Source organism: Ruditapes philippinarum, unplaced genomic scaffold, assembly GCF_026571515.1.
Source record: "Ruditapes philippinarum isolate M1 unplaced genomic scaffold, ASM2657151v2 ctg2142_1_1_1_1, whole genome shotgun sequence".
Classification (NCBI taxonomy): Eukaryota; Metazoa; Mollusca; class Bivalvia; order Venerida; family Veneridae; genus Ruditapes; species Ruditapes philippinarum.
Window position 1 is genome coordinate 172,709 of NW_026861827.1, and position 15,750 is coordinate 188,458.

At 33.3% G+C, this 15,750-nt stretch overlaps 1 protein-coding gene across 1 annotated transcript; it reads left to right on the forward strand.

The window, feature by feature from the left end:
- The first annotated feature begins 352 nt into the window (after nt 1-352).
- LOC132716957 (baculoviral IAP repeat-containing protein 2-like) lies at nt 353-14,828 on the forward strand. Its single transcript, XM_060700302.1, has 10 exons — nt 353-987; nt 1,292-1,443; nt 5,720-5,774; nt 7,080-7,217; nt 7,554-7,738; nt 8,522-8,615; nt 9,336-9,428; nt 10,067-10,180; nt 10,872-10,907; nt 14,624-14,828. Exons 1-10 carry the CDS (start codon nt 960-962, stop codon nt 14,809-14,811), a joined length of 1,083 nt encoding a protein of 360 aa, XP_060556285.1. The 5' UTR covers nt 353-959; the 3' UTR covers nt 14,812-14,828.
- The last annotated feature ends 922 nt before the right edge of the window (nt 14,829-15,750 follow it).

Sequence of the window (15,750 nt, forward strand, 5' to 3'; positions counted from 1 at the left end):
AACTTTTGAAATTTTGAAGTCGAGTAAAGTTGATCAATCTGATGTTACTATAATATATGAAGTAAGTTCAACACTTGATCAAGAAGACATACCAAGCCAAAATATACCAACACAGACACATGCAATAGAATCAAGAAAAAAGTTTTCAGAAACTTCCAAAAATAATAATGAACAGAAACAGGAAAGAAACAGACAGTGGAGCAAGCTTCACACCAAGTATCGGATGAAAAGGAGAGAAGCTTACTGGAAGAGGAAGAAATTAAGAATCAGAAAGGTTTGCAAGTTGGGCATTAAGAAACAATGGAAAAAGAGAAAGAAAAGACAATCTGGTCGGTTCAAAAGGAAACTGAAAGCTGAAAGTCCTGAAAAGAAAACAAAATGGAAAAAGAAAGCTGCAAAAGAGTTGGCTTTGGATACTAAACGATTATCTAAAGCAAAAATACATCACTGATGACAATACATTATTAGACAGATATGATAAGTATTGCAAAGAAACAAGCTGGCTATTAAGAGATTTGACAGCCCTGTTACATCATGAAAGGTCATGGAGAGTATCTGGTTACGTATATCCAACTAGACGGAAAAATAAGGGAAACAGACGAAATCAACATGGTCGTGCTTCCAGCTCTCAAGCTGCTGAGAGTGCACAGAACCAGCCTCCTATACAAGTATCTGATGCTAGTAATAGAGACTTAGATCTTCCACCTGGACAACTGGTGGTGACCTCATCAAGGTCAACATTTAATGCATTCGCCAACAACTTATCATCTCCTACTCCCAGCTCAACTGTATCTATAGATTCAGAGAGGACATTGAGAACGAGACTACGTCGCGAGTTACCAGATAGTCGTTTCAGCAGAGCGCAGCAGCGACCAAAACACCCTGAGTACTCGGATCAACCAGCTCGACAGCGGTCTTTCACTAACTGGCCAGCAACAACAGGGCAGGATCCTGCAAGAATGGCTATCTATGGATTCTTTTACACAGGTAGTGTAACAATTTTTTTTTCTTCTCATTTTGTTATATGCCATTGTGGCTTTTGGCAAAGAGATTGCATTTTTTCTTAAGACATTGTTTAAAATTATAGAATAAAGTACAAAGAAGTACAGTGTATCTATAGCAGTATATGTCATAAAAAGGTCTATAACACTGCTAGAAAGGTGGCTTTGCATTTGCTACCAATAAAAAAATGATTTACAATGATAACTTGTATAATAATAATTCTTTTGCTGCTAGTACAATGTACATTCATGACCTGATGGTATACATACTTCTGTGTGTGATATTGTAGGGAGGTTGGACCTGATAAGGTGTTTCCAGTGTGGTATTGGTCTTAAGGACTGGGCGGGTGCGGACGAACCTCTGTTTGAACACATAAAACATTCTCCAGATTGTAGCTTCCTAAAAGATCTTCTCGGACAAGATTTGTTTATTGCATATAGAGTAAGTCTTTATACATACATTGTATATCACTATTCCTTACATAAACAGAGTAACATAGTACTTATGAAAAGGCTCATTTTCTCATGCTTCTGAAACAGATCTTGATTGAATAATCTGTACTTTCTGAAACAGATTTTGGTTGAATAAACTGTACTTTCTGAAACAGATCTTGACTGCACAATCTATACTTTCTGAACAGATCTTGACTGAACAATCTATACTTTCTGAAACAGTTCTTGACTGAACAATATGAATTTTCTGAAAAAGCTCTTGACTGAATAATCTGAACTTTCTGAAACAGCTCTTGACTGACCAATCTGTACTTTCTGAAACAGATCTTGACTGAACAATCTGTACTTTCTGAAACAGCTCTTGACTGAATAATCTGAACTTTCTGAAAAAGCTCTTGACTGACCAATCTATACTTTCTGAAACAGCTCTTGACTGAACAATCTGAACTTTCTGAAACAGCTCTTGACTGACCAATCTGTGCTTTCTGAAATAGATCTTGATTGAACAATCTGAATAATCTGAAATAGATCTTGATTTAACAAATCTGTACTTTCTGAAAAAATTCTTCACCGAACAATCTGTACTTAATGTATTTTGTATGACTAATGTTTTACTTTTTAGATATCAAACATGTACATGTATTTTACTATTGCTAAGGCAGTCATATTTGAATTTGGCAAATAATATTACAGTGGCAAAAACTACCATGCAATTAATTTTATTCATTTTTCCCTGTATGAACTCTATAAATAGGTATGATTATTTTAATTCATTAAGCTAGCTTGCATAGAAGTCATAATGTTTTATCTACACACATTTCATTTCAATACAAAGGCAGCAATTGTAATGTTTGAGTAACTAAAATACTTTATTCATGTCTTAATTAAAAATTGGTATTATTAACCCGTTTTTGCAACTAAGATTTCCATCTGAATTTGTACAAGTACCTATAGATTCAAACTACTGGCATGTGTGTATATGTACTCTTATTAGCCATTTGTTAAGCACCCAAGGCCAAGTGGTTAAGGTCATTGACTTCAAAACACTTGCCCCTCATCCCATGAGTTCAAATTTGTTTATGTGAGAAAGCTATCCCGCCAGCTGATAGAACTTCCATGGTTTAACTCGGTTGCCAATTAGTGCATGAAATAATGAATGGAAGGTTACCTGAAGTCTTCGTTCACCAGTAAAGCTGGAAAGTCACCATATGACATTTACAGTTGGTGCCATGTAAAAGCTTAAAAAAAGCTTATTAGCAATACAAAGGTTATGAGTCAAGCAAGTTTCATATCCTTGGCAATCTGGTTAAAATCGGCTTTTATATTTTGCTATAGGAAGTAGATCTATATAAATACCTCAGTAACCCAGGCTATTTACCATATACCAGTATCCAATGTAGTATACTCCGAATGTGTACTGTGGGTTCAGACGATATATATTAAGTCAGATTGACATTGACATCCTTTTTGCTTTATTAAACTAATCTTTTATGTCTGAACTTTAAAATAGTAGGCGGAATTAACTTTTTTGGGGAAGTTTTTTACTTCTAAACTTAACCAAATAGCAAATAACTTGGCACTTACACTTGTATTATCGTCTAACACCATGAAATATTTCTATTCAACCCATTAGTATTATTGACCTTATATACTTGTATATGAAACAGGACTAGATATAGTCCAATACGCAAACAATGATGAAATACACAAAAAGCTATTCAAAACTTCCTTGTCATGATTTGAACGAAGTATAAGTTTAACTTGATTTGACGGAAGTATTGAATAGTTTGTTTTGTGTGTTACATATGTCAATGAGGTAAAAGGAAAACTTTAAGTAATTATGCAGCTTGACATATGAGATACCTTTTGTGAAAATATGTGCAAGGTTTCCTCTTTAAACCAGAAAAGTTATGCACTGCCAAATAACCATTATTATTTTTCATGGTCATCAATAAAATTCCATATTTGCACTGTGTGATATTCCAAAATTATTAGATCTTATCTTATCAATTTAGCCTGGTTTTCATTTTCTGAATCCAAAAAATCTGTATCAAATGCTTATTACTCCATCTAGCCTCCATTTCATTTTCCAAGTCTAAAATATCTATATTAAATCCATATTGTATTCTATCTAGCCTTATTTTCCCAGTTCACAAATTCCATATCAAATCCATATTGTATTATATCCCGCCTTATTTTCCAAGTTCTCAAGTACCATATCAAATCCATATTGTAGTCAAAGCATTTGTATCTTTAATATAAAACAAAAACATTGTTGATTTTGTCAAATTGAGTGATTTCTTCAATATAATTTTATATATCTCCAAAAGAAGTTTTGGTATGAAATAAAGAGTCATTTTTATATGCCCGAAAGAATTTCGGACATATTATGTTATACCCCCTGGCGTCCGTCTGTTTGTCCGTCTGTCCGTCCGTCTGTCCGTCCGTCTGTTAGCAATTTGGTTTCCGGAGCTTAACTGAAGTTCCATTTGGCCCACAATATTCAAACTTCATAGGATGATTGTCCATATTGGGTAGAAGACCCCTAATGATTTTGGGGTCATAAGGTCAAAGGTCAAGGTCACTATGACCTTAAAACTGAAAACGTTAGCAATTTGGTTTCCGGAGCATAACTTAAGTTCCATTTGGCCCACAATATTCAAACTTCATAGGATGATTGTCCATATTGGGTAGAAGACCCCTATTGATTTTGGGGTCATAAGGTCAAAGGTCAAGGTCACTATGACCTTAAAACTGAAAACAGTTTTTGGAGCATAACTTAAGTTCCATTTGGCCCACAGTGTTCAAACTTCATAGGATGATTGTCCATATTTAGTAGAAGACCCCTATTGATTTTGGGGTCACAAGGTCAAAGGTCAAGGTCACTGACCTTAAAACTGAAAACAGTTTCCGGAGCATAACTTAAGTTCCATTTGTCCTACAGTGTTCAAACTTCATAGGATGATTGTCCATATTTGGTAGAAGACCCCTTTAGATTTTGGGGTCACAGGTCAAAGGTCAAGGTCACTATGACCTTAAAACTGAAAACAGTTTCCGGAGCATAACTTAAGTTCCATTTGGCCCACAGTATTCAAACTTCATAGGATGATTGACGATATTGGGTAGAAGACCCCTATTGATTTTGGGGTGACAAGGTCAAAGGTCAAGGTCACTATTACCTTAGAACTGAAAACAGTTTCCGGAGCATAACTTAAGTTCTATTTGGCCCACAGTGTTCAAACTTCATAGGATAATTGTCCATATTGGGTAGAAGACCCCTATTGATTTTGGGGTCACAAGGTCAAAGGTCAAGGTCACTATTACTTAGAAATTGAAAACAGTTTCTTGAGCATAACTTTAGTTCCATTTAGCCCACAATATTCAAACTTCATAGGATGATTGTTATTTGAAGGAGGTAATACTTTATTTTAGTCCCATGTCTTACAAATGCTTCATCTTTACTAAAAAAAAAAAACACTTTCGGGCATATAATGCTCCGCCTAGCGGTGCTCTTGTTAAATTGTTTTGTACCATACTGATTTTATTGGACTTTATTTGCACAGCTGCAAAACCTGTATTGGACTCAACTAGCACCTTGTCTTATAAAGGTTTAACTGTTCAGTGCAATAGAATTCAGTATTGTTTTTAAAATTGTATAATAATCTTATAAATAATAACGACCAGTGTATTGTATCACATGCTTTAATGTCTGAATTTATTATTTCATCACCATATTTTTACCCAGTTAGGCAGTTACAAATGTTTTAAGGGCAATTTCTGCTCATTTTTTGTCCCATTTAGTTATTTTATGTGCCGATTTTAAGTTTGTTATGCCAGCTTGAAATACTTAAGATACTTGTTCACACAACTATATTTTCACTGTTCAATCTCTTTCTATATTTCTATGAATCTTGATGAATGTTTATTGTTATAGAATTATTATGTTCATATATTCGAAATTCGTATATAAATAATATGACCTGATACGCTGTAGTATACTTATTACCCTACTGTCTTTGTTATACATGTATGTAGTATATGTAAATATATGTTAAAGTGCATATGATTAAACTCTTGTAATATGTTCTAGATATGTGACATGTTTAACATTGATGTTTATGTATTAAGATGATATACTTACGTATAAGTCTAATAAAAATATCTGTTCTGTTCATACACTGATATGAAATATATTTTAATGATACAGATTTAATCACGACAATTTAACCCCTAAGTATGTACAATGTGTAATTATTTTGTTGTAGGATAATCTGCAGGCAAGTCAATCACAACAGGCGGGCAACACTGCTACAACTGCAGGTAATAATTCTATGATAGTCTATGGCCAAGTGGTTAAGGTTGTTGACTTCTTACCACTTGCCACTTACTGCAGACTTTGAATCTATCTAGCTAGCTTAATAATGGTCCATGGATCTACTCAGGTGCCTGTTTGTACTTAAAATAATGCATGGAATGGCATCTGAGGTCTTCCTCCATCAGTATAGCTGGAAAGTCACCATTTTGGCCTATACTGTTGACATAAAATCAAACCAAAAAAGAAAAAAAAAATATCATATTGTTAATATTGATTCATATTGTGGATACTGATTTATTATTTTACTTTGAATTTTCTTCATGATTAATAAAGCAAACAACGAACAACTCTAATCCAGTCTTTGCCATATACCTCTATTTCATATTTTATGTACCTTAGCATGATACTAGTTCAGATTTTTAAGGGAATAAGGTTTGATCACTGGGAATAAGGTTTGAATAAGATTTGATTGCAGGGAATAGGGTTGGAATATTTGCTAGCAATCATGTTCAAGTGTTTGCTTGAAATAAGGTTTTAGTATTTGCTGGCAATAAGGTTTGAGTGTTTACTTGGAATAAGGTTTGAGTGTTGTTTGCAGGTTAAAGAAATTTAGGTATTTTCAGGGAATAAGGTATAGAATTAATATCAGCTGGGAATAAGAATTAAAGGGACTCCACTGAGGTTTTTTGACATGATGGGACTGGACATATTTTTTTGAAGCTATTACTCCATTTGATGTAGATCTATACTAATAACATGTGTGCAAAATTTCAGATCATTAGCTCGCACCGGTTTTCCAGAATAATTATTATAATAGTGAAAAATGACCAAAAATTGAAAAGCGTTTAAACCCTTTTCACTCAAATTGGACTGAAAATAGCACAAACATATGACTTGCAATATATTTCTTGTATATTTCTTAACAATATTTTATTTATATTTCTGTTTTAAATGCTCATGTTTAACTATGTAAAAAAATAAAATTTTATGTTTTTAGGCTTATAAACCTCAGTGGAGTTCCTTTAATAGTTTGCTTTAAAAAAAAAGTTAAACAGTTTATGGGGAATACGGTTGATGTGTTTCCTAGGACTCTGATTTAAATAAAGTTTAACTGTTTGCTGAGAATAAGGTTTATGTGTTTGTTTGGAGTTTTCTGTAAAAAAAGTTAAGCTTTTTGCTGGGAATAAGGTTTGTGTATTTGAAGGGAATAAGGTTTACTTGTTTGCTTGGAACAAGGTTTGAGTATTTCCAGAGCATTTATGATGAATTAGGTTTTAAGTATTTTCTGTGAATAAATTTTTATTTAGCAGGGAGTGAGAGCACTGCAGCAAGAGTCAGGAACCCTCAGTTTAAGGAGATGCCAGCAAGATTAAGTTCATTTGACAAATGGCCAACCACTGCACAACAAAGTCCACAAAGGTTGGCTGATGCTGGCTTGTTTTACACAGGTAAATATTGCTATATGCAACATTGACTAATGAGGGTCATGTCAGTTTTTAACTTATTTTCATGTATTAGTGATTTGATAGGCTAGTAGGGAGCCAAAACTAGCTGTTTTCATGTATCTTAAAAGTATGCTGTATAAAAGAATATAGTACTTCTTCCATCAATCAAAATATCAACTTGAAAGTGTTTAAATTTTAACTGTTTGTGGTGAGTACAAACTTAAATGTTAATGGCATATTCAACTTGTTGGATCAACCACTGAGATATGACCGGAAATGTGTTAGAAATGGGCATAAATATTAGAAAAAACAGTTAAATCATTATCATGCGTTATACAGGAATGAACGACCTCTGTAGATGTTTCACATGTGACGGAGGGTTACAGCGCTGGGACGCAGATGACGATCCTTGGATAGAACATGCCAGATGGTTCCCACAATGTCAGTATGTGAGACAGATTAAAGGGCAGGAATATATCAACATGGTACAGCAGGCGGCGGCACAGGCTCGTGCTGAAGAAGAGGTTAATTATGTTGCAGTATTATAATTCCATATGATGTGAATTTCTACATCAGTTGAATATTGATAAATTAACTTTGTATCCAAGTAATTAAATGATGTAAACCTGTCTTATAAAGCTATGTTTTGGCTGCCTTAAGTACATAATATGTATACAGAATTACTTTATATATAAAGTATGATGCTGGTAAAATTTAGTATAAGTGAGAAGGGTTAGCTATTGAACATCTTGTCATGTAATGTTTTATTCTGTGAACTCTTAATAATAATGAATCTTTTCCCTCATTTTGATAATTTATTTATAAGTCCTTTAACCTGCTAGAATTTAAAGTGATTTGCTTTTTGTCTTCAATATAGAGCCCAATAAGCAAGCACACCCAGGCTCTATACTGTTGGTAGTTCAAACTTTTTGTATTTTGATAATAGAAATCCCTTTTAATTAGAATGGACTGTACCAAAATGAAAGGAAGGAGAATAAAATTGAGCCGTGCCATGACAAAACCAACATAATGGGTTTGCGACCAGCATGGATCCAGACCAGCCTGCGCATCCGCACAGTTGGATCAGGATCCATGCTGTTCGCTTACCAACCCTATTACAAGTAGAGAAACTGATGGCAAACAGCATGGATCCTGATCAGACTATGCGGATGCGCAGGCTGGTCTGGATCCATGCTGGTCGCATACGCACTGTGTTGGTTTTGTCGTGACGCGGCTCAAATGATTAAGCAGGTTAAGGGTTAGAAAGTGTAGCTATATTGAATAGTATTTTCATCTTGTTGATATAGGACCCATCTGTTATAATTCCTGCAGTAGCACAAGGGGCTGGAAGAACTGGACCTGTGCAACAAGGGATGGAAGACTTGAACTTAGAAGACAATAGTAAGTTGTATGGACATTGGTATATCTTTAAAGCAGCATGTTGACAGAGTCATGGTATTTTTCACAGAATCTTAAAAATGTATTTAGGAGTAAAATACAGTAAAGTGAACAAAGAAGATTATGTACACATTGCAAGCAACACTAACAATTCAGGTAAATTACCAAAAAGATGTCAAAATAACAAAAAATAGCACTTGCTGCAATAGTGACACAGTAGAAACATGGTAATAAATCAGTCATTAATCGACACATCATGTAAATTATTACTTGAATCTTAAATCTTATCTTGAAATTTGAGTGCATTTTCTCAAGTTTTATTTTCATGAAATATTCTGGCTCATCTGGTCGCATTCAGCTTAAAAACACCATCGATTGAATTTAAAATGTAAGCCTTTATCATTACTTAAAAAAAAGTTTATTTCAAACTTCATTGACTGGGTTGAAGTGTTTATTAAATTACACTTTCATAAGTTTTTAAGTATGGAGAATGGTCCTCTGTTCGCAATTGTTGGTGCTCACATCCATATACAAATTTGTGAAAAGTGAAATTTTACTCTATCTTGTACTTTCTAAGGGAGTTAAAACAAAATCATTACCTAAACCAACTATTTGATTAGGCTTAAACTCTGACAAAAAATATATAAATGAATAAAAAACAATGAGAAGGGGGTAAAAAAGGAAATCATATAAGAGTTTGAAGTGTTATTCATTTTATTTCAGGTCCTCTGAACACATACGCTGCTCACTCTGTGATTGGAATTGGTTTTTCTCGACGTGCAGTTTTGATCGCTATCGATGAATATAAACGTCAAGGTAAGATACTTCTCCATCCAATTACAACTAGAATTTTTATAAGCATTAAAGACAACAAAAACAGTGAATGTTGTCTCATTTCCCCTGCAGGATAAAAATAGATTTTATTTATAGTTGTCTATAAAAAATAACAAACAGCATTGACAAAAAATGTGTTTTTTATGCATTGTGTGAACAATAGGTGTTGTTTTAACATATCAGATAGCATAATGTTATAATGCAAATGTTATATATAACAAAAAAGAGAATTTCCATCCTATTAACTTGCCTATTTAAAAAATATTATGGCTATCCACCACACGAGGGCATCAGTATTAGTGTAACTTGGTGACAGTTTTGTTTGCAACTTCATATCTCATCCATCAATCACTGAAGAGATGTGTGTTTGAAACTTTACACATGTCTTTATGATCAAAATAAGAGTTCACTATCCAAGGTCCTGAACTCTAAAATGGCTATTGACTGAATTATAGCCCTTTGTGAACTGGAAAAAAATTATTGTTTAATTTTTTGCATGCAAGATCAGTATTCAAAACTATTGAAGGTTTTCACTTGAAATTTTGCAAATGTTACGGACAGTTACTTTACAGGAGATTTGTTATATGTAACATACTTATATGTAAAGGGTTTTTTTTCAGCTGCTCCTGGTAAAGAGAATGACTATGGTTCCACAGATCTTGTGCGGATTCTTAGAGATCGTGAAGCAAGAGGCGAGGCCTTGCCCCCAGATTCACCCATGGACACCTATCTTGGTTAGTTTTTCTATTGAAAATGTCTCATTTTTAGACATTAATAAGGGATGGAAGGGCTGGGGGAGTAATATTCTTGAAATAACAATGATGCATTTAAATAGTTTTTTTGTTTACCGTTGTAAAAATATGAAATATGAAAATAAAATACAAGTTGAGTTAATAAACACTGATTTTTTATGCTCCAAGAAGAGAGGGAGCATATACATGTAGGAACGGCTTTGGTCATTCTTCTGTCTTTCTGTTACACTTGTATCTGGAGGATGATGTTGAAAAGAACTGAAGGACTGATTAAAATAGTAACTTAACATAGTGTAAGAGGCCATAGAGAGAAAGTACATTGTCTAGGAACAATTATTCTACCTGACTTTAAGTTAAATTCTGAATTATCAACATAAATTAAATACTTAAAAAAGTTAACTTAAAAAATTATTGACTGATATCTTTCATATTTGGTAGGTAGATACCTTTTGATAGTCCTTTTACTTTGATTGGATGAATTGGTCACTTTGGTCAAGGTCACTGATCTTTTATATCTGCTCATTCAACTTTTATTGTAGACATTTCAGCCTTCTTTTGTTACTTTGGTTCATTGATAACTTTTTTGCTGTGGCATAACTTAGGCTTCTTCTGTCACTGAAGTTCATTGATACCTTTTTAGCTTTCGCATACTTTTACATTAATTTTTTTTCAGGAGCCACAGCTGCTGTTTTGCTTCCTGAAAACTTGGGTAAATATAACAACTGCACCATAGAAAATAATCAGTCTTATAATTATTACATTCTTTTGATACTGAAACTATTCTTTAAAGCTGCATGCCTTCAGATGAGTCAAAATATTTCAAGAAAATCAAACTTGAGAAAGATGTACTAAGATTTTAAAGAAGTAAAAAGATTTAAGTTTCAAGTAATAATTTACATGTAATGTGCAATTAACGACTGATTTTGCTTTATTTTTTCAACATATATCTACTGTGTGACTATTTCTACTGTATGACTAACACAGTATGGGATCTTTTGGCATATTTAAACTCTCTCTGGTAATTTACATGGATTATCAGTGCCATTTGTTATGTGTTTATTACTTTTCATTGTTCAATTCACAATATTTTACTTTTAAAAACAAATATGAGCACAAATCTGGAGGCATACTGCTTTCATAGATTAGTGGATTTTGGGAGTCTTTAAATTTTTTTTCACATATAAGAATATTGCACCAATCTGTTGCCGCATTTGCTACCACTCCCTGTGGCAGTTGGCAGTACATTATCATGGGGAGATTAGCCATGTGTTTACTTTTCTTTTGTCTCCAAACTCTCAGGTCATTGCTATGGTTTTGATTTTAGTGATGAATTAGCATGGGTATGTCTTAACTTTCAGTGCAATAGTATTAAACAAGAAATTAATCATCTGACCTTAATTAGAGGTGGATTTGATAATTGTAAAGTTAGAATCACTGCTATTCTCATCAGTTAGCATGGAGTGTAAGACAGCAGACACATTTTTTAGAGTGAGACTAAAAACAGGATTAGAGCAGGACACTAAATACCGTGTTCCGGTATATACCGGGCAAGGCGCTTGAATCGTAAAATGCCAAAATCTTGCTTTTTCACGCAACGGAATGAACTTTAATAGGTCTAATTCATCTTTTCACACCGATTTAAGTATGATAACGAATGAAAAATGTAAAAATCAGCGAAAAAAACGATATTTGTCTATTTTGTGATCATGATTTCTGCAAGCGTCTAGAGGTACTGCTCCAATCCTGTATTGAGTTAAATCCCATTTTTTAATGTGATAATAAAAATTAATGAAAATATAAAACATCTGTTTTCTCTATAAAATATAATAAAAATTTTGGGATGTCACAGTTAGAAAAATGCTAACTGTTTAAAAGGCAACCTTATAACTGTGTTTTATGTTTAACCGACTATACTAATAAAATACTGGTACTTGTCAACATTGACTATTTCTTCATTACAAGATATGGCATTTTGTTTGTATTTTGTTGTACTCAAAATGATTACAATACATATCTGAAAATGGACTAACTATTTTCTGTTAGGGTTGTACAGTTCTCGAATTATATCATTGAGTACAACTAAAATACAAACCAATCGTCATATCTTGTTGTAAAAAACAGAGTTAATATAAAGAATCAATTTGAAACTTTTTAGCCTCTTTGTCAAATATTAATTCGGTTACCAGTTCTTTTTTGTCCCCCACCTTTACGAAGAAAAAATTGGGATATAGAAATAGGCTCCGGTTGTCGGTCTGTCCACCCGCTCTTATGGGACAGTAATAATGTGGCTTGAAGGACAATAGGTAACTGTTCTTTCTCTTTGATGTCATTCATTCAGTAATGCTTTTATGTGGCTATTTTCTTTTGTTAGGCTAAAAAGAACAATAGAGTAGCCACATTAATACTCTCCCATTAGAATTTCCGTCTTTCCGTCCGTCCATCACACTTTCTTGTTTCACCTGCAACCCTACCTCCAAGGTCAAGGTCACACTTAGAGGTCAAAAATTAATAGTCTGTTATAGGGTATATTTTTTGTCTGATCTATAACTTCTTAATAGTTCAAGGGATTCTGAAATAACTTGGCACAAATAGTCACAATAATAAGACAATATGTCAAGTACAACCACTGCACCCCTACCTCAAAGGTCAAGCTTAGAGGTCAAAGGTTAACAGAGTCTGTTATATGGTATATTTTGTGTCCCGTCCATAACTTCTTCATAGATCGAGGGATTTTGAAAATACTTGGCACAAATAGTCATAATGATAAGATGATATGTCATGTGTAACACCTGTGTCCCTACCTCCAAGGTCAAGATCACACTTAGAGGTCAAAGATTTACATAGTCTGTGATAGGGTATATTTTGTGTCCAGTCCATAACTTTTTCATAGATCAAGGGATTTTAAAAATACTTCCCACAAATTATCACAATTGTAAGACCACATGACAGACGCATAACATGGGTCCCTACCTCCAAGGTCAGACTTAGAGGTAAAAAATTATCATAGTCTGTTATAGGGTATATTTTGTGTCTAATCTATAACTTCTTCATAGTTCAAGGGATTTTGAAAATACTTGGCACAGTTACAATAATAAGACGATGTCATGTACAACACCTGCACCCTTACCTCCAAGGTCAAGGTCACACTTAGAGGTCAAAGCTTAACATGATAGATTTTTAAATTCCGTGTTTCATGTTATCTCTGTATTAAAATTGTTGCATTTGCAGATCTAGCATTGATCATAATTTTGGACTGAAAGTCCTGAGATCCATACCTCAATCTTTTGAAATAGCACAATTTTATGCTTCATATAAAACTTTCCTGAGGCTGGGGACATTTGTAACTCTTACAAATTCTTGTCTAAACGTTTTTTAGCTAAAAACCGGCTGTACCTGTTAAAACCTATAAACATGACAGCCCCAAATTTCAGATTCATAGTGTTTAGTATAAAGTATGTAATAATGTTAAGTTTTTATGTTTTACAATTATCTTGCTTGCTTTAAAACATGGATTCTGGTTTACTACACTCATTCTGCTCATTTTGTCTGGCTTAGTATATGGTAATACAGCTAGCTATATCTATGTCTGGCATTCCAGGGGGTTACTTTTTGCTATATGTACATGTATTGTTGTTTATGTCTTTTTGTACATGTGTATTTTAATATCTAATATTGACTATTCTGGTCTTTCGCAAATATTTTAATATTTTCACAGTGGACTTCTGGGTATAACAAGAAAGGTAAAAGTTGAAATGTATAGAAATACATACAAGTTTAAGCAAGGTACTGTGATTGGAAGTATCTGGTGCTTTAAATAATTATTGAATAATATAGGCTTGCATTGATTTTTGTGTCACCTGCTACTGAGTAGTGGTGATATACAGGGATCACCCTCTTCCAACATTATTCTTTAATAAATAGAGGATATTCAAGTTTTTTTCTATAAATACACGATTTATTTTCATCAAGTGGTATACAAAATAAATATTTCGTGAGTGGTGATAGCCAGTGAAATTTGATAATTTTCATACTACAAATCCCTTAAATTTTGTTTACTGGCAGAGTTCAGAAAAAAATTGGCAAGATTCCAGTGAAAATACGGAAAATATATTTCATTGCAGTGAAAATAAATTTTTACATTGAAAATGAAAATATGCATTTTATTTAATCAATATTTCTTATTTATCATGGCTATCATCGGGCAACACATGTGATCACAGATCACTCTTGTGTTACCCATTGTAATTTTCTCAAGTCATATGACCACAGTAATGTTGTTTATTATTTATTCTATCATATAGGTATATACCGGTAGGTAAGATTTATTTTTGGTTAGCATTGACTAGAACCCTGTGTGTTTCTTTAAATATTATAGAAAAGATGTATTGTTATGTGGTATAGAAATGATATTTTTTTCATTCATAGATCCCGAGGAAGAAAATCGCCGACTTCGAGATATAATGAAATGTATGGTATGTCGAGAGAATGATACAAACATTTTATTTTTACCCTGTACACATCATAGGATGTGTGAAGAATGTGCTGAAAAAGTTCAAGTTTGCCCAGTGTGTGACCAGAAAATCTCTGAAAAAATTAAAACATACTTATCGTAACAAAATTAATGATCCAATATTGTTGTCTGTGGTCTGTTATACTGTTGGTCATATTCCAAATTGAAAATAGTCAATCCACAGGAAGAAATTCCCATTTAAAATGTTGAATAAAAAATTTTAAAATGATTTTTTTACATTCATTAAATTGAAATGCCACCCTAGACAGTGATTGTTTGCATTTTTTCCTGATCACTGCAAAATTTCAGTTGCACATTTTTTCCCAATTTTTAACAAAACAATGCTCAAATTCCTTATTCCTCGGGTATGGGTCATGTTCCCAAAATTCTGGGGGAAAAAATATGCCCAAAACCAAAAAATTACCTTATAATTGCAAGCTAGCAGTTAAACCCAGAATTTTAAAGCAAAACTATTGTTACATTGTTAAATGATAACAAAACAATACTTTTACCAGGTTTTATTTGTTACGATACTCATCATAAGACAGTGAAATGAAAAAAAAATCATCCATTTATCATTCAACAAAATTGGTAAAAAATAAAAAGCAATTGTCATATGAAAGCTCTTTAGAAAAATAATTTACTTGTGTATAGATTATATAGTGAATAAAGGAGTAGTTTAAGGGAACAGAAATTGTTTCAAAATTAAATGCCCACCCTCAAAATTGGGCATCTCCCTCTTTTAAATGGAGACAATAAACACGAAGAATTGAACATGATTTTAAAATAGAGCAGCCCCTTTTAATTTTTGGGTTCAGGGATTATCAAAAAAACTTTTTTTGTTTGTTTCTTTTTAAACCCCTTTTTTCCCAACAGAAAATTTCTTTCTTATGGGGGGTTTAGTTTCCAAACCCAAATCATTCTGGAGAGTTAAAAACCAGAAAACTAACGCCCCTTCCTCCGCCTAAACTCCCAAAGCTCCCCGGGGTTTAAAACCCACGCCAGAAAAGGTAATTTGGTTTAGAAGTCATCGACCCCAAAC

Bases quoted from the DNA above. Each gene is read 5' to 3' on its own strand.
- LOC132716957 (XM_060700302.1), top strand. From the start codon at position 960: ATGGCTATCTATGGATTCTTTTACACAG. The intron at 7,739-8,521 runs GTTAATTATGTT...TTGTTGATATAG, and splicing joins AGGCTCGTGCTGAAGAAGAG to GACCCATCTGTTATAATTCC. The intron at 8,616-9,335 runs GTAAGTTGTATG...ATTTTATTTCAG, and splicing joins CTTGAACTTAGAAGACAATA to GTCCTCTGAACACATACGCT.